The 21,787-nt window shown below is 44.8% G+C and overlaps 2 protein-coding genes and 1 long non-coding RNA gene across 5 annotated transcripts in view; 1 reads left to right on the top strand and 2 right to left on the bottom strand.

The window, feature by feature from the left end:
- Positions 1-144: 144 nt before the first annotated feature.
- On the bottom strand, positions 145-9,375 carry AGTRAP (angiotensin II receptor associated protein). Its single transcript, XM_086860303.1, has 5 exons — positions 9,261-9,375; positions 4,052-4,086; positions 3,730-3,841; positions 2,952-3,150; positions 145-924 (listed from the first exon to the last, which is right to left on the bottom strand). The coding sequence occupies exons 1-5, from the start codon at positions 9,285-9,287 to the stop codon at positions 818-820; spliced, it is 480 nt and encodes a 159-aa protein (XP_086716429.1). The 5' UTR covers positions 9,288-9,375; the 3' UTR covers positions 145-817.
- On the top strand, positions 8,453-19,774 carry LOC111943319 (uncharacterized). Its single transcript, XR_015278674.1, has 4 exons — positions 8,453-8,545; positions 11,724-11,846; positions 16,893-16,938; positions 18,330-19,774. It is a non-coding gene; the product is annotated as an uncharacterized LOC111943319 (long non-coding RNA).
- The window catches only part of DRAXIN (dorsal inhibitory axon guidance protein), a 15,731-nt gene continuing 9,312 nt past the window's right edge, over positions 15,369-21,787 (bottom strand). For all 3 annotated transcript variants that reach the window (XM_086860291.1, XM_086860289.1, XM_086860290.1), the window contains exons 3-7: positions 20,586-20,773; positions 20,097-20,208; positions 19,643-19,732; positions 19,315-19,404; positions 15,369-16,395 (exon numbers count right to left, since the gene is read on the bottom strand). In XM_086860291.1, coding sequence (XP_086716417.1) covers positions 16,283-16,395; positions 19,315-19,404; positions 19,643-19,732; positions 20,097-20,208; positions 20,586-20,773 — 593 coding nt within the window. In that variant the 3' untranslated portion in view covers positions 15,369-16,282. The remainder of the gene's footprint in view (positions 16,396-19,314; positions 19,405-19,642; positions 19,733-20,096; positions 20,209-20,585; positions 20,774-21,787) is intronic.

Here is a 21,787-nt window from a genome sequence, read left to right as displayed (position 1 = left end):
TGTCTTCTACTTCTCAGAGTAAAGCTTAGAATAAAAGCCATAGGGGCCCTGTAGACCTTCCCCCATAATGACCCTCCCTGGCTATAGTCCCAAACCCTCAGGAAAAGCTACATTTTCAAATGAGACAAAAGTGACCAGTGTAACTTTTTCTAACACAGAAAAACTGTGTTCATTTTATAGTTTTCTTAGAAAAATGTAACATTTCAAGTTCTGTTAAAACAAGCAGCTGAAGGCAAAAGGATATTTCAAGGCACAAAGGGTCTATAATCTACATTCAACAGTCATTTAAAGTATCCTGAAGGACATTCAACTTGTGTAAAAGCATCACTTAATAAAACCCAATTCCAGCTACCAGGAGCACAAGAAGTTAAATAATGCCATCAAAAACAGCTCTTGGGAACTCCCACATGTTACCTGGAAATATATCTGCATAAAATCAGGCTACACTGTATTGTTTTAGGGAAATCCATAAGCCTTTTAAAGATTGCTTGTCCAGGAGTACTTTGAGTGGTTCTCTTAAAATGAAGAGGAAGCACAAGGAAAGACTGGAGGACTGCAGAAGGTGCATCCAGTCACATACAGAGAAGGGATTTAGGGGGAGGGAGGAAAGGAGAATACTGGGATTACAGTGAGTCACTGTGCTTAACACGACACCTCCAAAATCTTCTGGACTTACTGCAGAACCCATCTGCCTAACCGTTAGGTAGGCAAAAGAAATATCAGATGTCCTGTTTGCCCAGTAGCAGGTGCTGCTCCACAGGAAGAGCAGGAGGCTGGGCTGGGTGAGGGCAGTGTCTGTGCTGGGCTGCAGGGTGCCTCAGTACGGCGGCTGGGCTGCCTTGCCTGGGGAAGGCCACTGTGGAGGAACATCTGGCTGATCGATGGGCTCGTAGGTGCTGCGGTCCTGGTCTGCACTGGTGACACCTGAATGGAGAAGGAAGAGAACAATCTTGGGTCAGAGCACAAGAACTGAATGCTGTAGAAGAAAACAACAGCTCAGGAGCACACATTTTACCAGGTCCCAGCACCTGTGGTCTGTGATCCTCACTGAACAGGCAGGAGGTAAGAAAAGTCACCCTTCCAACAAGGCTATTCTTTCCTTGAGAAATGCTCTCTTAGTAGCCACATGGCTGTGTGCAAAGCAAGACCCACATAGCAGCTCAACGGGTTTCTGCAACAGTGTATTTCATCAAGATAAAATGTGTGAGAGCTCATGGAAAAATGAACAGACAGAGCCAGAAGCTGCAGGAACTGCAGCTAGCTGACAGCATAGATATAAAGGCATGCTACATCCACAAACCACTCTTCCCAACAATGCAGCTATGCCTCAAGTGTGGCACCAAATTTGAATCAAACAGTACTCCTAACTGCACTATCAACAATTTATCTGTGCAAAATCATGTTACTCTCCAGGGCATGAGCAGGGAAAGAGGAGGCAGAGAATGTGCATGGATAACTCTTTATCTATGGGCCAGGCATTTGCCATGGGGAGAAAGCAATCTGAATCACAGATAGCCACCAGACTATGAGGGATTTGTTCTAAGCAGCAAAGATGCTCCCAAGCAACAAAGAGGGACTTCATGTAGAAGGAAAACAAGACAGAAAAGGCCAGGAAAATTTCAACACTGCTGGGTTCAAAAGAAAATGCCAGATAGCAGGAGAATGAAAGGAAATTTGTCAAGCACATTCAGCAACACAGTACAGAAAATCTTGTAAGAAAGGCAATTCAGGAGGGGATGTGAAACTACAAAGTATCTGAATTCCCACCTGTGCCTGAGAGGAGACTCAGTTTGGGATAGTGTGGTTGAAAAGAAGTGCTGCCAAATTCCAAGCAATGAGATAAACTCCTCAATGATACCTAGACTTTCTATGGGATACACAGGTTGAACCCCAATGAGAAGCACAGTGAGCAGCTAGTAAAAACTGACACAAAAAAGGCACTGCATGTGATTCACATGCCTCCTCTCCTCCAAAACCTATCCATCTGGATTTTCACAAGTAGCTGGCAGAGAGGATATCCACACTCCACTAGCAGAGAGGTGCAAATAGCACACAGTGCCCTAAGCCATCATTTCCTTCCATGGCTTCTCCTCCTCTGCAGGTTTCCACCTCTTTTCACAGGAGTGTGATCTTTGCTGCCACCAAAGCAGAGTAAGAGACAGCTTCCAGACACTAATGCAGGTACACCATCTTTTGTCCTGCACAGTGTTCTTAGGATAACAAATAGAACTGTGACAAGCTGCAGGTTTTGCCAGCATGAATTCAAACAATCCCTGGCAAACAATCAATCCCTGGCAGCTGCCCAGGCATGCACTAGTACCAGGAATGCTTGGCAAAGCTGACCAAGACCCAGAACATCTAGACAGAACACATCCTCTCTGCAAATCTTCCACATTATCACTATCAAATACCAGGGGAAAAATTAAATGTCTCCAAGCTAACTTCCATCAGGTAAACATTAGTCCCATATTCCATGTGAGGAACAAAGTCCAAAGCAATCAAGATAAATAGGACATTTGAGGCACACAGAAAGCTTGGAGTTAGAAATCCAGCTTTATTTCCCTCTTGGTCATAATCCAGCCAGAGGAAATACTGCCTCTACTTTCTTGCAGAAGGAAAAGAAAGGGTTGACAAAGAATGGACACCCAAAAGACTCCAACAAACACACACAAATGCAGAAGGAGGAAGAAGGAAAAGCTGCTCAACACCATTGTGGGAAAAATGGCTTCAAAAACCTCAGGTCTGCAAGGAGAGAGAGGAAGAACATAAACATAAAGCCAAAGACACACCAGAATGACAACATGGGAGAACACACATGAGCAATACAGAGCAAGCACCCTGTCTGCCTGGAAAGGAGGGCAGAATCCAGAGCTCAAGCTGAAGGGCCCAGAGTGCAAGGCAGTCCTGAGGAGCTGGCCCACACTGACATGGAAGCAGAAAAAATGTCCTACCTATGTTAAAGGTGTACTCTCCTCCACGCTCGCGATACATTCGATACACCAAGTAGCAGGACACAGGTTTGAGGAGGAGACTGAAGATGGCCATGCCTATACTGAAACGCTTCGCATCACTGAGGAAGTCGTGTGAAGGGTAGAAGATAGAGATGTGAATGATGTCTGTGAGGACTGTGAGCAGCAGGCCGGTCAAGAACTAGAAACAAGGACAGAGAATGGGACATGAACAGAACAAGGGTTTAACCACTGACAGTAACAGCCAGCATCTGTTTCCTGTGAGATCTATGTTGCACAATCATCCTTCACCCCAGTATCACACAGCACTCTTGGTACTGCCTCAGGCAGACAGATACTCCTAGATGAATGATCTTGTATTTTGTGCCTTTTCCTGTCAGATGTTTTCTCATAATATATTCTAGAATTGTTTCTTTTTGTTTGCCAATCTATTCAATGTTCAGAAAAGGGTTTTACAAAGCCCCTCCAATTCAAGCATATTAAACACTTTGAGTCCTCATCTGGCATTACAAGTCACAACAGCAGATAAAAAAAGGAAGAATCTAGTATGTTTATTCTCTGAGTAGAAAAATGATTGGCAGTGAGTGCTTCTCACCATGGTTTACAGAGCTCATAGATTTATATGCTCTCTTAAAAAAAAACAACAAACCCACCCAAACAGGGAACTGCTTTATTGGGAACAGATGAAAATCATCACTAGCTCAAAGCCTCTGCCCTCCACCCTCTTCCTGAGCAGCCTGGGGGAGACCAATACACTCACCATCGTTATGGCATCAAGGGAATCTCGCTGCACAATGGCCCAGATCCCAACTGCAAGGACACTGAAATTCCCCCAGGCATAGGAGATTGGCAACATGTAATTCATGCATCCCCTACCAAATGAGACAAAAAAACCAGCTCACATTCACAATAATCCTGCAACAGTTTGGTTTTGTCCCTGTTCCCATACAAACACCTCACTCTTATATTTAGGATCTTCCTGCACACAGGCACGAACAGGGAGCGCTGATTCCCAGGGAACACCCCATTCTTAGTTTGAAGTAATACCCTCTTCTCCCCCAGGCCAGACACTAATCACTCACCACACTGTGAGCAGCCAATGTACCAGAATGATAGCCTATGGAAAAAAAAACAAAACAGGAAGACAGGTCAGCATGTTGGGAGAACTCTGGGAGGATCAATGTGAAACAGCACGTTCTTGTTCCCAAGGGATGGGTGGAAGAGTAGCCTGGACCCATGAACCACTGCAGAAAGATGGTAAAGCAACTGGGACAGTGTAGACAAAGCTATTTTTCTCCACATCTGCTGCTGAGTATTTCCTGTGGTGCTACACTGTAATCATTCATTCTTCTTGTCATCTCTGTCCACAGCTGATTCAGGGACCACTTAGCCTTTTCTAAATGGGTTATTAATTTTGGAACTCCAGACAAGTTTGCACAGAAAGCCAGGCAATCTGATTCATGCTGTGCTAGCACAGTTTATACATGACCAATCTGGCATCCCATTACCAAAAAGCCCATGGACAGCCATGCCTGCAGCTCCCACAATTTCATTCCAGTCCTCAGCAAATACTTCTTTCCAGTCTGTTCAGAGCAGTGGTCCAACCTCACTGCAGTATTAACAGACCTGAAGGCTTCTTCCAGAACTCTGGGAACTGATCCTGCCAGAGCACACAGCTCTTTTCACTCCCAGTGAAGCCACCAGGTCCAACAGTGCCCTGAGGAGCAGTAAGACAATGCTGTCACAAATTCTGTACTCTGCATGTGTCTTCAATGATCCTGGCCCTTGTGCTTAATGGGACAAATTCAAGAGGAAAGGATCATACTGTAATAAATGATACAAGGATTCTCTTCACCACCACCACTTGCCATTTTTGTAACCAAGGAAACACCCTACATGTTTATTCAGAGAGCAAATGGGAACAACAATTTGTCACTCCAGGCTTCTTCTACATCTATAGCCTGCTGGTCACTCCAACAAAGGGAGATCCCTCATATTTGCTCTCTAAAAAGTTTTGAAAACAAAAATATGGAAGACAAGCTCTATAATCAGCCTCACTAAAGAAAGGCTGAAGCCTGGACACATCAGAGGATCCATGGGATACAGGCATGCTTTCATTTTTTCCTAGCTGTGAGAAAGGCTTCAGCTTGGCATTTCTGCTGGCCTTGGTACTAAAAAAAGCAAACCCCCATTACCAAAACCCCTCTGAAGCACACTCTCTCCCAAAGGAAAGAAAAGAAAATTGGGAACTGAGTACGTAGCAAAAGCCTAAGTTTCTCAGTGGGCACAGGAAAGCTGTATGCAGACAGGAACATTAAGACACAAAGAAGAAATTAATATCTACTGACACCCTGCTAGATTCTTTGACTTATCTCTCCATGTTCTAACTTAAAACAAAACTTTTTAAGTTGTAGGAGAAGAGAGTGGAGCTGTGGCATAGGTGAAGCAGAGTCAGGAGAGCCCAGGGGTGGCCACTGACTGCGGCTCACACTGCTCTGCCAGGACACCACAATGCAAATGACTTCCAGCTCTTCCTTCACTGCAGTGCCCCATCAGCTGCTGAGCACTCACTAGACCTTGCTTCCAACTTCCATCACTCATTAGACAAGTTTTTATTAATTATTTTTTTTAATTGATCATGAAAGCTTACAAAATGCTTCACGACCCCTCACGCTTCCCCTTCTCCCAAATTGTACCACAGACACAATGGAAAAACTGCTAATCAGTAAAATACAAGATGCTCCTGGATAAGAATGGAGACGTGCAAATACTATTTCCTCAAGAGACTATTACAACATCAGGAAAATTCTTAATTAGGTAGTATTTAATTGCATGTTACATACCCACAAGACCCCTCAAGGCTCACCAGTTAACATAATTAGGCAGGGTGGGTTTTTATTTAAAGCTGTCTAGATCAATACTGCAGCTACTAAATTATGAAGTATGTTTAGTCATCAGCATAAAGCCAGGCTGATACTATGAGTGACTGCTGAAATAAAACCAAGATATTCCCTTTTTAGTTATTAGTCCCATTTACCTGACAGCACTTCAGTGCACTGTGGAATTGACTGGTGGTGTTAGTATGCTTTAACAAAGAAAATATAGTGTTAATGAAAAACTACAGTTACTATATGAGATTAGTTAATTTGCAGGCAGTCTCCTGATAAGACAGCAGAAGAATTTAAATTTTTTCCATCTGTCCAAGGATTTAAGACTGTTGCTAAGACAGACATACATTTCTTCATTAATTCCTAAGACTTGAACTAGTGGTGAGAGCAGAAAATAAGAAAGGTAGGTCCTTTGTCCCCATCTCTTCTGGGAAAAAGGATGGCCATGTAATTAAAAGCATCCCATTGGAAACTGGGGAGAGCTAAGGAGAATTCCTACCTCCTTTGCAAATCCCAGCATGTGATGGAACTAATTGCCAAGCATAAAAAGAGCCTAGGTCTGCCAGGGTCTCATTAGATGGGAAACTCTTTGGAATAGGAACTCCTTTAAACATGCTTCAGCACAGAACTTAGCACAAGGTTGAATTTTGAGTTAAAAATGAAACAGTTCCAAATTACAATTATTTTCTTGTTGTATCTAAATTTCTATTTTACTTACTTTTTTTGTATTTTTTTTATTTTAGAGTGAGCTCACCTACTCTATGAGTGACATTCACCTAAAACCACAGAAAATCAAAATATGAATCTGAGTGGCCACCTGTGAGGATGCTCCTCATTATTATAACAGAATGATAATAATGAGATGCTTAAGCAGTGGGACAGGCTATCCAATGGGGCTGTCATGGCTCTGCTCTTCTATTAAAACTCAGCTGATTTTTCTGAGTTGAGCTATTTGATCTAACTTTGCAGTTTGCCCTGATTTGAGCAGGAGGTTTAATCACATGACATACAGACATCTCTATTATTCCTTGATTCTGTGACTTAGCATTTAAAATTGCCTAAGCACAAAATGTGTGTTTCCAGGCACACGGATTATAGAGCATTGCCTAGGCTTGATCAAAGTCAAACATTATATTTCAAAGCTCTGCATGATTATTTCAATAATCATAGGTGTCAAGCTGTCATGGTAGAAGTATGGCTCTGCTGCTTCCCCCATGTTTTGCTGAGCATGGCTGTCAGAACCAAGCCAGTAGATCCTGTTCCATGAGAACATTCCCCACCCACTCCAGGGCAAAGCCTGCTACATTAATTTTATAGCTCTTCAAGCAGCTTAAAGAGAGACCCTGAGGCTAAGATACTGCTACATTCTGGCACAAACACAGCTCAGTCATGCAGCTTTCTTGGAACTACTTCTATCACGGGCTCATCTTTATAATCTCACAGAACCAGTAAGCAGATCATGCCAATGAATAGTAGCAGTGTGTGTTATTTCCAGGCCCCTTCTGAGTAAGAATCTTCCCCACCTTTGTGGTATTTTGCAGGGAATCAGGCCCTAACTTGGGTATGAAGTGTAGGTACAACTATTAACTGCCTATTCCTGCCTTTGCAGCTCAGAGCAGAACTGGCAGACGTGACAAGGAATTTCTTAATGCTGAAAACAGTTCACTCAGGACAAACACACGCTTATCTAGTAAGAGATTGGGGAATGGTTGTCTGAAACATGAGAAGAAAGGCAACATTTTAGTTTTGTTGTCTTTGTGACTCATTCATTGAAAAATCTGTTTCTCAGCTCCCCTATCTCCATTTCCCATTCCCATTCCGCGTTGGCAAACTTTTTAATTAAATGTCCCTTGTTTTCACTGTTGTTTTAGCATGGAGAAAAAATAATCAAATCAAGTTAAAAAACAAAGCAGAAGGCAAGATCTTTTAATATTCCTAGTGCCCTGGGAATCACACAATAGTCCAAACTTGTCAGAGCAAAGTATCAGCTAGTTTCCAGAATGTAATATAATCCACATGCTGGGCCTTGAAAAATCCATTTGCTTACTTGCCTCTAACAAGGGAAGTTGCTTTTCTCGGTGAACTAGTAAGAGTGGTATTCATCATTATATGAATACCCATCTTTTATTTAATACAGCCACATGAAAGCTGTCCTGTACAAAGCTGAATTAATAATGGTAGCTGAGATAATACTATTCTCACATCCAGCCCATAGGCAGCCTGGTCCAAGGCCACTGCTCACAGCAAAAAAAAACTCTGATGTGATCCGTGATGCTTTCACTCTCTGGGCAAAGCTTTAACCAAAGAAAGCATCTGAACCATGCTGTATTAAATGAAATCACAAAGTAGTGAAGCTGGGGAAGGACACGCACACACACTCAGAAATCTCAGGGCTCTGAAAATGTAAAAGACAAAAAAATAATAGAGGAAAATGTCACGTGTCTGATAGCACAGAAGACATCAGAATCAAACATCAGCCTCAAAAGCAAACAGCGTGATTTTAACATCCACATGGCTTGTCAGCAAGGAAGTGCTTCTTCCAGAAGTGAAAAATGTAAGGTTAAGTCTCTTATATCTCCTTTCTCTGGTTATCAGATATTCACTGAAATTTCCAAAGTGCCCTCAAGTGGAGCCTGCCCTCCCCAGAGGAGAAGCAATTGCAGTTATCCATCAGATGATAACCCCCAAGTAAGTGGGCTTATTTTTCTAAGATACTTTGCCTGACAAGCAAAAACTTTGTCTCCTGAGGATCTCGTGCAGTGTTTATCTTGGCTGAGCTCTGGTCAGCTGAGCTGGAAACCTCCATGGACACTAGTTAATAGCCAGCTGTTGTCTCTGCCCAGTCCTTGGTCACTTTAGCAACATCCCTGAAGAGCGAGCAAATTGTGGAGTCATCACCTGGTGGGTTTAACCATGAATCATAGAATACACTGAGTTGGAAGGGATCCATCAGGATCACCAACTCCTGGCCCTGCACAAGACACTTCAAGAATTCCACCCTGTGCTTGAGAGCGTTGCCCAAATACTCCTTGAACTCAGGCTTGGTGCTGTGACCACTGCCCTGGGGAGCCTGTTCAGTGCCTGATCACCCTCTGGGAAAAACGTTTTCCTGATATCCAACTTAAACCTCCCCCGACTCGGCTTCATGGCGTTCAGAACTTCTACAGCCTTTGCCCAAGAAAAAGAAAAAAAAAGCAGGAACTTCAGTTTTCCCTCCTCAGAGGGCTCCGCAGCTCCGAGCAGGGCCTCAGCCAGGATGCGGAGCAGGCACAGGGCTGGAGGACATGCGAGAGGAGAGGAGGGATACAGGGAGGGCCGATCCCAGCGCCCGCGGCTCAGCCCCAGCCGCCCTCCCGCTGCCCTGGCCCCGCTCCCGAGCCCCGGGGCCAGGGGAAGCCCCTACCTTGAGGCTGACGGCCGGCAGCTCCATCGCAGCAGCCCCGGGACCGCCGGCGGGGCCGCTCCGCGGGGCAGGGCCGGGCTCGGGGCCGGCGAGGGGCGGAGGAGCCGGGACACCGCCCCCGGGCCCGCCCTGCCCGCGCCCGGCCACGGCGGGCGGTGCCGGCGGTTCTGGACGCGCCGGGGCCTTGGCTCGGTTCCGTGAGGGGCTGGGAGCCCGTGGCGGCTGGGGGTGTCCGGCGGGGTCCGGCTGCTCTGCCTGCCTGCTGTGCTTCTGATCTCCGTAATGCCTCCAAGGCCGGTGCCACGAGGATGGTGCCAGACTCTTCCCAGTGGCACCCAGTCACAGGACAATGGGCATAAAATAAAACAACACAACTTCCAGCTCAACATGAGAAAGAGCTTTACGTTGAGGGTGGCGGAGCACTGGGACAGGCTGCCCGAGAAGGGCATGGAGTCTCTCTGGAGACACGTTCCTGTGTCACCTGCTCCAGGTGACCCTGCCTTGGCTGCAGGGAGCTGGACTAGATGATCTCCAGAGGGAGGCCCCTTCCAACCTAACAATTCTGTGATTTTGTTTCCAAAGCCGCCACTAAGTTAAAAATACGCACGGATCAGTTTGTTGGCTGCTAACACCCAGCCAAACTCCTCCTGCTGCTTGCACATGCTGTGTAGTGAGACAAGATTGGACATTATACTTTGATTGTAATCAGTGTCCAGGAAAGCTGCTGCTTGTGAAGGACTTATGAGCTTTCTGCAGGAAGAGAGTTTTTGTGCATATATCTGTGACCAGAGAGTGAGGAGTGACAAAGAAACTGTTGATATACACCAATAAAAATGTTATTTTAAGATGCTGATTGTGCTCAGCCATGTCACCCAACAGCTAAGTCAAGTTAAGGTCAGTCTTACGGGTTGAGCCAGGTGATTAGGATGGCTGGCAGGTACTTAGCTGCTTCCTTTGGCCCTGGATTTTTCCCTAGAACTAGATGACTGAAACCTTTGCCTAAAAACCTGGTACAAATAACAAGTTTTTAATTTCTTGTTCTGAAGGAAAGCTGGTTTCATTTTAGAGCTAGAGAAGTTGGTAAGTGACCACTTCAACCCCACACAGTTCAGCTATAACTTACCATTTCCTGTCCAGTTCATGCCAGCAGCCTTCTCCCCAAGTCTGACAAACAAAATAACAGAGCCCAGAGGTCAGGATGACACTTCTCAAACCCTCCCATCCTTGCCTAATGTGTGCTGTCTGCAGTGTAAGACTGCAATGTCTTACTAGGTCAGCTCCTTTCTTGTCATTATTCCTTCTTACAAAAAAGATGGGGCCTCTAAGAAATTAGCTGGGTCAGATGTTCATTGCAGAAGTTGGATGTGGAAATGCATGAGTCATTCTTCAGTCTCATTTCCAGTTCAACAGTGAGAATTGTGCAGTGCTGAATCTCCTGACAGACATTCTCAAACAAGCCACAAATGTAGTGCTATCCAGCCTGTCCTTGACCATGTCCTGAGTGTTACTGACTGCTTGTATGCAGCACACTTCAAGATTTCCCAAGGCAAAGCATTACGTGCCAAAATGAAATTACCTAGAAAATGCTAGAAAGCATCAGGATAAAACTGACTGGCTGCATAGCTCAGAACAACAATAAAAAACCCAAAAAGGCTGTGAAAGTCCCCTCAGGAATCTCTGAATGTGTCACTTTCAAAGGAAAGATTGAAATATAACTCATCTATTGCCACATGACGCATGAGCTGTGACTTCAGTTCCATTATTGTGTCTTGCAGAGAAGTCCTGCCTCTGTCTACAAAAGTAGTGGAATCAAATGAGATCAATGTTAGTGGTTCCAGTAATGTCAAGGAATGACTGGATTTTAATGTAAATGACAAAATTATATCATACTTGGGATGGTGGGAAAGACAGACTGAATAGTCATTTTTCTGGCTCAGTGTGAAGTGCACTAGGATGCCCTTCTGCCAAGACAGGTATTTATTAAAGGAGAACTGTTTGTTATGAAGACAAATTCCACTGTCCCAGCTGAACGATAAGCACTGTTTGGATGCAGCAGCACGTGGGCGTCTTTGCTCCTTTCAGCATTCTCACTCAGCCTGAGACAGTCTCATTATCATTTATGCAGCATGAGCCATAATTTGAATTGATGTGTCCACTGTCTAATGCAAAGCATTTCTCCTTGTACAATAAAAGCTCTTTACTTCATTTTGTTCATCAATGTATTGTGTAGTTAATTCATCCCTGCTTATTATATCCTGGGCTTGCATATCATGGACTCAAGGGACATAGAAATATCTTAATGATCTCATGGATATGAAAACAATGAGAGCTATAACCAACATTATGCATTTATGTCTCTCACACCTGTGTGATCTGGGGATTGCTTGTTTTTTATTTCTACTTTGTGCTGCTTGTACCTTGTAAATTGCCTCTCTGTGTAACCCACTCTCTTCCTTTCCCCAGGTTTGATAAAGCAACACAACATGGCAAGGAAGATAAGCAGCAAGTTAAAGAAGACCTGCAGGGAGAAGCAGATGACGCAGAAGACTGGATACAGAGATTTTTGTGACTAGAAGACTGCTCCAGGTGAGTTCAGTTCACTGCAACCAATACCCAACAATTAGCTGCTTTATGCAAAATCTCTTGTTTCAAAAAATCTATCAGTTTGTCTTGTGCAGACTGAGTAAAAGCCTAATACACAGCTGGATCCCATTCTGATAAAATAAAAGTGAGGCTAACAAGGCAGAAATGTTTTCCTTTTCATTTTCAGGACACTGTACCCTTGGTGGATAAGGTGATAGCAATTCCACAGGGAGGTGAAGGAGTTAATACAATTGCTCCTGCTGTCCTTATCTGGCCCATGGAGGTGGAGACAAGCTCACCCCTCATAGTTCTGCCCTTCTTCCCCTCCCTAGGGGTTTAGTCTGAAGATAACTAGAGGCTGCAGCTGACACTGGTATCTCTGAGTTTTGCCCCTGGCTATGGAGTTGAGAGCAATGAAGGCACCAGCTCAGCACAAATACATATATTAGCCACAGAGCCTTTCTGAATCAGTAGTGAGGAAGGGCATATAGAGAGTTGCCTGACTCTACAAACTCCCTTTTAAATCTCAGTGGGAAATCAGCAAACAGAATCATTATCTGGACTGGAGGGGAAACTGAAGGCATCTTGCAATGCTGGTGGAAAACCTCCTCCTGCAATTGCACTGCAAAACAGACTATGGCAAGGTGATTTGGGGAGTGGAGAGGGTCACATTAATGTGGTGTCTTGACAAATGCACTTGGAAGTCCTGATCTCAGCAGCAACAACCTGCTCCTCTAATTTTCTAAAATCTAACTAAAGCTTTGAGATATCATTAAGAGACCACTCTTCAAGATTCACTGACACTCTAGAAAATGAACTGACATACCAGAAGTGGTTTTATGGAGCACATATGCTCACTCAGAACATTCCAAGAAAACAACAGCCCTCGGGTTTTTTTTCTGATAAAAAATATGAAAGCGATGTTTTTTCCAGGCTTCATGTAGCAGAGAATGACTGTCATGGATGTGAACAATTTGGTACAGCATGGGTTTCAAATTGAAGCACTTTCACACACTGTGGATTTACAACAGGGTAATTACTGGGGGAGGGAGGGAAGAGAGAGGGTTTCAATAAAACACCTCCGCACGAAAATGAATGCAGACTATTACAGACCCGAGACAGAATGATTCCCAAGTGTTTTAATTTGTGCTTCCACTCCTTGCCTTTCTTGCAGTCATAATTTTGGCAACTACCAGCAACATCCCTGAGATTCAACAGCACTTGCAGAGCAGGCAGCTACTGAAATGATTATGTCAAATCAGCATGCTGTTCTCTCTTTTCCATGTTTAATGATTCTCACCCTTGGAGAAGCAGTTTAAAGTGATGTATAACCCTTGGACTCTCAGAGGCTACTATCAGCAGTAGCTTTAGAACAGGACTTTGGGTGGGATTTTGTCACTCACCTTTCTTGCATGCATGCTATGTGATTAACTTTAGAAATTATTGCACAGAGCCGGGCTATGGCTGGTTTGGGCCTGGTCCAAAGTCTTTCAAGACAATAGACAATCTTGCAAGGGCTCTGACTTAAATTCTCTGGGGGCAGCAGAGAAACTGAGCTTGTGTGAATTCTTAATTTGAGTTACTTAAACAATCAGTTGAGAAGAACATATAAATCAGGTCTTGCTTGACATTTGTATCTCTCTCTTGTTCAGACCTAATGCCCCCAAAGGCAAAACTGTCACTGATGGCACCATGACTATAAGATACTGGGAAGGAAGGGGAAAGCTGCTAAAAGTAACCCATGATGGTGATGCTCTGCAGCTGCTGTCATGCCTTTGAGACAGCACAGAGTGGCACTAAAAAGCTTTGCTGTGCTCACAAGTGGGTTGGACTTACACAAATGTTGCCCTGGGGTTTTATATCACAGGCTGCTCTTGCATTCCACACCTCTGCACTTTGTTATTTATTCAACAGCTTTCCTTTGCACTGCAATTGTGAAGTCAGTAGTTGATCTGGCTGATCCATAATTCAGGCTGCTTCTTTTCATGCTGCTGTGGCTATGCAGCATGTGCCTGTAGCACTGCTCACCCTTCCTGCTCCACCTCTGCAACACCACAGCTTGACTTGTCAGGAATGACACTTGGTCACAGGCTGTCTTTCTGAAACTCCAATGTGAGCAATCAATCCAGTAATCCCTGACTTGTCTGATAATAGTTAACTGAATTTTCTCTGACCTTAACTAATCCCACCAATTAAGAATAATCTTTATATTCAGAGTTAATAGCAGACTGAAGGCTGAAAAAGCAAGAACTGAAGGAGTAAGTCTCCTTTTAGAGTCTAAAAGCTCTGACTAAATTCAGACTTGCTTGTATTTCACAATTTGCAACACAGTCTTGCCTTAAACACTGTCCATGATCCTACAAGGACCCCATATGTAGAGTAAGAGGCAAGGAATACCTGCATCACCAAGGATGAAGACACCTGCAAAATTTCCTGCTCACTTGCTGTTGCACTCTTCTCCCCATATCTTGGCTCCTACACTAAAAAGCAGTGTGATATCAAACCTGGTTTTGATAGTGCCTGTGCATGTGGTTCTCATCAGTGTCACATAGACCAGAGGCTGAGAGCTGTGCAATTGAATGCGATCAATTAGGAGTCTTTTTCCCTTTTATGCTTTCACTGACAATGGCACTGGCAGCACCACCCACTATTCTGCATCTGGACTGAAGGAGGGGCTGCATTGCCTCCCCTGGGTTAACAAATTGAATCCTTGCTGCTGTGGAATGGAGCTGAAGGCAAACCACCTTTCTTTACTTCTGTCTTTTGTGCTAAGGCTGTCACGCTGTAAACAGAAACCTAAACATCTACATCCCACCCTGTGGTAGGTTTTGCCTAAGAGCTCCTGTACAAATTCCTCCTTCAGCAGGTGTGCACAGGTCAGAAGTGACATTCTATTCACAGTATCTCTCTGTGGCCATGACTGGGCACTCATTATATTAGAGATGTAAAGTGTAACGTTCACAGTCTTTGAGTGAATACACAATGCAAAGTGGCACCACAGCGTAAACAGGATTGCAAATTGGAGGTTTGACTAACTAGATGGAACACAGGGGGTTTGGGGAAGCTGTGTAAAGAGGATTCTGCCCACAGCACCACAATTAATATTTCTGCTCCTAAAGAAAGTGCTATACATCTCCAGGCTCTTGGATATAAAAAGCTTCATAGCTTCCTCCCTGCAGGAGTCAGGGCATTGGGGTGTTACCAGTAGCAAAGAACATCTTCACCAGCTACCACCTCTCCAGGTTAACACAGGTAGCCTTTGTTGTTCCAATATATCAGTAATTAAGTACTAATATAAAGAAGTTTTAAACATCTGTGTGGCTACACTAGGGAGAAACAGCTACCTGAAATTTGATTGAGAATACAGGCAACTTTGGGCAGAGAAATTTTTCTACCAGTGGCACAATTGTTCTGTGTGATTACCTCAAGTCATCAATGTTACCTGCTGACCAACTTCCTCATAGGCTTTTCTGGCTCCTCCACATCCTTGGGTGCAGTCAAAAAGCAGAAGAGTTTCACAAAGGATATCCATTATATCTTTATTTACATATCACAGAAACACACATGCAACATGTCACAGGTTTTACTACAATGGAACAGCCTGTCCCTATCTCTTGTTATCAAAAACTTTATTTTTGGCTCACTAGGAAAACTATCACTTCCCCAGAAAGCTCCTAAAAATAATCATTAAAAATAACAGACCTGGCAGGATAGCTAAATGAGTGAAAGCTACAGGCTGGGATGTCTTGCCACATCCTTGCAGAAACCAGGTGGTTCTCTGTAAGCAGAAAAGGAAGGAAGGATGGAGTGGGATTGGATGGTCCCAAAGATGACAGGTAGGAAGTGGAAGTGTGTAACAGTTGGGGAATATGTCTGGAGCAGTGAAAAAGGGAGAGAGCAAGAGGTCTGCCAGAGGGTCCTCTCTCACCTCAGCAGGCAGCTTCCCACTGATCCATTTCCCATCTGTTTCCACCTGCTACAAATTTCCTCTCTTCTAGGAACTTCCCAGTCCTTAAGGAGGATCTATCTACCTTTATTCTCAAGCAATAATTAAGGGGCAAAGCTTAAGCTCATATCCCCTTTGCCCTGAAGGATCTTCCACATCTTGCCTCTCTTGAGAGGAGGAGATGAAACTGCAGAGCCTTTTCCTGCCAGGACCATCAGAATGGGAGTCATGATCATAGCTTACTTACTAGGAGAGGAGGACTCAGTTCAATGGCAGGAATGTGCTGAGGGAAGGGAGGGGGAGTGCAGTCCTGCTATGGAAAAGGTTCATGCCATTCTATTTATAATGAACATGAGTTTCAGTCTAGCTGGGACCTGGCATGTTCAGAGCCTGCAGCTTCCATCATTTGCTCAACTTTTCCCTCTAATTCCCATTGCTAGGTATAAACAGTTTGACCCCAGCTCCTGACCATAGAGGCAGGAGTCCCATCCTCCTAAACATTAATGAAAGATCCCTGCTCTCCATTGGCAGATTCAGGCTCCACACAGCGCCCTTTCCTCCGGGTCACTCTTCGGTTCCGGTGGAATTTGGCATAACAGCGTAGCCCTATGGAAAAGACATGCAGAAGTGAGGAGAGACCAGGGCTCACCACAACAGTAACACCATCTCTCTGCCTCAGACTGCTGCACTGGGAACAATCCCAGTGCTGTGTCAAACAGGGTGGCAGAGAAATGCCTCACACAGACAAGGCATATTGCACTCTGGGCACTGGCATTCTGTTTGGCTCACTGTTCTGGTTTGGGATGCATTGTTCAGGCAGGTTTCACTGGCTTCTTGAAATACCAATGAATTATTCCAATTGTTTCCAGTGATTTTATGGAAGCCCTGCTTGGTTTCCCCCTATTACTTCCCATTACTGTCTAAGCAATCTCTCCATTGGGAAATTACTATAGACTTAATGTGCAGCAGCAATGACTAGGGACCTCCCCTTGCTATTTATTTCCCTGAAGCTTCAAGAGAGAAGGGAAGAATCTTTGAAGTGTTATTACTGGGAGGTCTGATCCAAAACCCATTGCTCATCTCCTTTAATTTCTCTGTTTTAGATGCTCAATATGCAGAGTCTGAAGAAAGCTAGCTAATATAGCATGGGTGAGTATGAAGGGGAAAAAGGCATTTTATTTGTAAAAACCATAAGTACATACTCTGCCATGGCAGTGGAAGGCAATGGGAGCCTCTGGTCATGGTAACTACTTGGTTTCTGGCCCCAAGAGGTTGATTTTATGGTATTTCTTGTCTATGTTACACCAGAATGCATAACTACTTGGGCCAGACAGGGTACAGCCTATGGGTAAATAATTCTCATGAAAACTCTGCTTTTCAGTAGTGCAGGATCTCATCATTGGGGTTGGCAGGATCTAATTTGATCATTCTAGAAACTGCAGCTCTTTCAACTTCCAGAGCAGGCAGCAGAGGTTTTGTCATAAGGTTTTGTCATAAGACAGCTCAAAACTGTCCTTGGTTGTACACTGGAGACCCAGATGATGTCACAGAGCAGTCTTTTGGAGTTATGACTCTGGACTACACTGAGACCAGCTACCTTAAAAAGTTGGGTTTGTGCCCCTCATTACCAGTCACCCCAGGGCAAACTGGCCTCCTAAGAGAGCATGCAAGATCAGAGCTCTGCTCCTATCTAAGCCTCTTGTCTATCTTACCTGGATCTCCCATCTCTGAGGATCTTTCTTATGCTACACAAGATGCACATTTACCATCAACTTGTAACTAGCTTAAGGATAAAGCAGGGCCTGGGGCAGCCTCATTAGGGATTGCAGAAACACGTTTCAGGATAGTCTATCACAAGGGCATCTCTGATTAGGACCTTGTGGTGTTACACAACACGCCCAAGGTGAAGCCTATCATTTAACATTGCAGCTCCAGGAAAGCTACCCATTTAACTGGGTAAAAAGTAGGCAAACAGCCTGGACAAATCACTGGGTAGCTAATGCAGGTCACAAAACTTGGCAAAGTTTTGTTCTGGCAGGCAAGACACAGTGCCTGGAGCTGATCCTGAACATGTTTAGACTAGAAGAGTGCCTTTTTACACTTTTGTAATGCACCTGCCTAGTAAGGGTTGCTGTGGATTCTTCAGAAATAGTTTTAAGAAACAAAAGCCTGAGTCCTTCCCACATCTACAAAATTGCTACAAGCTCAATTGAAATTAACTTGGGAAAGTCATATTAGGTACAAGGTCTCAAAAACCAGTGTTTTCATAGTCTATGATACTTGAAAGCACCACTAAAATGTTAATATATTGTGGCTTCTTGTGTTAGGCATCAGGATCTTTGCTTTCTAGACTGAAAACAAGATATCTAGAAGACTCAACACTAACACTGTGAGCCAGTGGCAGAGAAAGGCTAAGAGCAGGAGAGCTTGGCTCCTGCTTTTACATACAAACCACTATTCCAAGTCAATGCAAAAAGCTGGGGAGTGTCTTGGGGATGCTTTATATCCCATAACCATTTTTGGTTTTGTTTCGTGTCCAGAATAGTCACTGCCTACCCTGGCTGCAGGAATATCGTGATGGGTGATGGCCAGCCCGGGATGCTGTGGGGCTTGTGGACAAGGGACTGCACTTCCTTCCAGCGGGGGATTGGCGAGGCAGCCACACGGTATGGTGGGCCTGACCTGAGATCCTGCTGCCCTGTGGTTTTTACCTTTTCCTTTTTTTTCCCTCTTCTTCTTTTTTTTTTCCCCTTCAGCACTGTGACCAGGGCTTGCTCCTCTGCCACTCGGGAGCCCAGAGCCGGTGTGTGCTGTGCCAGGACCCTGGCCAAACACTCCTCACCAGTGATCTGTGCCAAGGAGTGATCCCCCATCCAGACCCTGCAGTTTCTTGTCACTGCTTTGGACATTTTGCTACACTTTAGCCCAACACCCACTGTCCACCAGGACCCTCCCCTGCTTCTGCTTCTGCTTCTGCCACTGCTTGGGGCTTAGTGCTACAATTCGATTTACCACCCTGGGGGGGTCTCTGCCATTCCAGCCTGCCGCTCTGAGGCTCCTGCTGCAGCCCATTTTGCCACGCAGAGGGGCACCGTGCTCGGCTGCCGAGGGTTTGTGAAGAAGCAGAGCCTCTCTCCCATCCCTTCCCGTCGCAGGCCCGCCGCCATTGCCGTGTGGAGAGGCGGCCCCGCCACAGCGCCCCCTGCAGGCGCGGGGGAATCCCCGGCCCGCCCGGCCCGGAGCCAGCAGCGCCCCTGCCGGCCGTGCCCGGAACTGCGCCAGGGGACGCGCCCGAGCCGGCCGGGGCTGGGGCTGTGCTGCTGCTCCCTGCTCGTCTGGGGCACACACACACACTCGGGAACAACTGCTAGTCCTTGCCCTTAGCTTTGCCTGAAAGCCCCGTCATTTCAGTTATAATAATTCAGAGGGAAGTGGTTCATATTTTCCATTCCAAGGGAGGTCCCCGCCTTCCTTGGCAGACACCTGTCCTTTAAACCAAGACAGGGAGCAAAGAGCTGGCCTTACCTTCAGTGCACATACAGTCATCATAACACTTGTTGTTAAGGCCTCGATTGTGTGGTTTGCAGAGGTGTTCACGCAAGTCACAGCAAGAGCCTGCAACAGAGGACCAGGGGTCAGCACAGCTCAGGTATCCCCTCACCTGTAGGGCTACTGACACCCATGACAGCTCCATCATGCAGACATCATCCCACAACATGCCTAGAGACCCTCTGCCCTTCCCCTGCATACCACTTCTTATCAGTAGTAGAAATCAGGATGCATGTCTTAAAACCTGGGCTAGATTTCAAATATCTCATGTTTGGAGAAATGACTTTGCCAAACCGATCCTGACCTGGGAGGCAGTCAAGGTGGTGATCACATGGCTCTCCTTCAGTTGTCATGGTTTCATTTCCACTGTTGGGGCTCTTACTGCGGCGTTTTTCTGTGGGAAAAAAAAAAAAGAAAAAAAGGTGCTGATAGAAAATTTCACACTAGTGTTTTCATTTTGGAGAATATATTGGTCCAGGGTAAAAACAGCCTCAAATTTCAAGTTTGAAGTCTAAATCTTCATAGTCTAATCTCCTCCTTACTTCTCAACTCTCCATTTATCATTTTTCCTCTGCCCTCCAAATATGCATCCAAAATGAGAAACATTCTGAAGCTGAGCATGAAACTCAATTGGCATTATGCTGCTTCTCTCTTTCCCCATCACTATGATCTCATGTCCTTCAGCATATCTATGAATACTAACCGTAGACAAGCCTTACAGGATGACTTTTGGGAAAGAGGACAGGGAGGTTTAGCACCTTTCTTTTTAGCAGATGGCCACATTTCTGGTTTGAGATCCTCATAATCGGTCCAGTCAAAGAGTGCCATATCCAAGGTGGGCATTACATCCCCATCTTGCCTGTGACGGGCCTGCAAACCACAAAAAAAGCCAGACAGACAATGAATTACACTTCTGTAGAGACATTGAAGTCTTTGGAAATTTTCATGGTGCTTTTACACTTTAAAAAGGTTTTATGATCCCCCCTCCCCTCCTGTCTTATCCACTGGCGATTCCTGGCATCTGGTTTTCAAAAGTGAAGAGCTGTCCCTTGTTGAGGCTGAAGCCAAGAAAGAAGTTTCCTCTTCTTCTGTGTGAGAACAAAAGGTGAGCAATGAGCATTAGGACATGCTGGCTCTTCAGCCAAGGGCTCTTACTGTCTCTCTGGTCCTTGAAACTCAGTGAAGTTGGATAGTGGAGGGAGAGGCAAAGCTTGGAGGTACAGAACAGTTGCCAGCTGTCTCTTTACCTGTGACCGTGGTGAAGTGGCTGGAAGAACAGGAGGCTCTTCTGTGGAAACAGCTGTGTCCAGTGCAGCAGTGAGGAGCATGGTGGGAGTCAGTCTTGTAGCTTCCTCTGCCTGAAGATTTTGAAACTGTTCTTCAAAGCTTTTGGGTCTCTTGTACAGGGAGCTTGGCCCAGCATCAGGATTCTTCCCTGCAGAGGACAACAGGTACAGTGGCATTACCTTTCTCACCCCTTTTCTCCATGTGACAGATTTGAGTCAAAGGAATTCATGTTTCATCCAGTCACTGACCACTGCTCCATGACCCTGAGCCACTGCTTAGACCACTGTAAAACAGAGTAATGAGCTATTACAGTGATAAATCAGGTCCAGAATATATGCAGTTTGGTTTTTGCATGCTTAAGACATACATAATCACACCTTCCTGAAGATATGTCTATGCCTTGTTTAAGGAGCAAAACATGTCTTTTTCTGGTCTCTAGAGTAAAAAAATGTACCTGTTTAACCATTTTTAAAGCATTGGATTAAGCTGTTGCAAATACCTGTGAATGCGTTCTTATTTGATTTTAGTAGTGAGTTATTTCAATTTAGCTCAAATCAGGACTTACCTAACTTGAAATTATCTTCACAGATACATCCCTCTTCTTCATAAGTATTAATTTAAATATAGACCTTAAGTTAACCTCAAAAAATAAGCCCTGTTTTTAGTCTGCAGATATTTCTTCAAACCAGCTTTGTTGCATACTCTTCTATATTACTAACACAAGCTGTTTAGTCGGTCCCCTGAAAAAACAATAGAGCTCTTCTTACTGAGGCAGGAAGGAGTGATAGATGGAACTCAAGGACGTGACACCCAGCTTGTTACATAGTGTAGATTGACACAGATTGCCTCCCTTTAACAGAACTCAAGGTTTACCACACTGAGCTCATACCACAGAGACACACACCCACAACTTGACCTGCAAAGGAAAGCAGCCCAAATCAAAACCAAGCAACATTTTAAAGTTATCAGTGCAATTTCACATATGCAAAATCTGAATTTTTTTTTTGTTGTTGTTGTTGTTCAGCATAAACATAGAAGTACAGAAGCTCTGGTGAGAAGAAACTGGTCTTCAAAGCAAAAGGTGGGGGTTGTGTTTTTTCTGATTCTCATCATTTTCTGAAGTTATGGAGAGACTGAGCATGGCTTGGACATACTTGTTCCT

Source organism: Cyanistes caeruleus, chromosome 22 (genome assembly GCF_971803275.1).
Source record: "Cyanistes caeruleus chromosome 22, bCyaCae1.hap1.1, whole genome shotgun sequence".
Classification (NCBI taxonomy): Eukaryota; Metazoa; Chordata; class Aves; order Passeriformes; family Paridae; genus Cyanistes; species Cyanistes caeruleus.
Note: the sequence above shows the minus strand (reverse complement) of the source record. Positions and strands in the feature narration are given on the sequence as shown.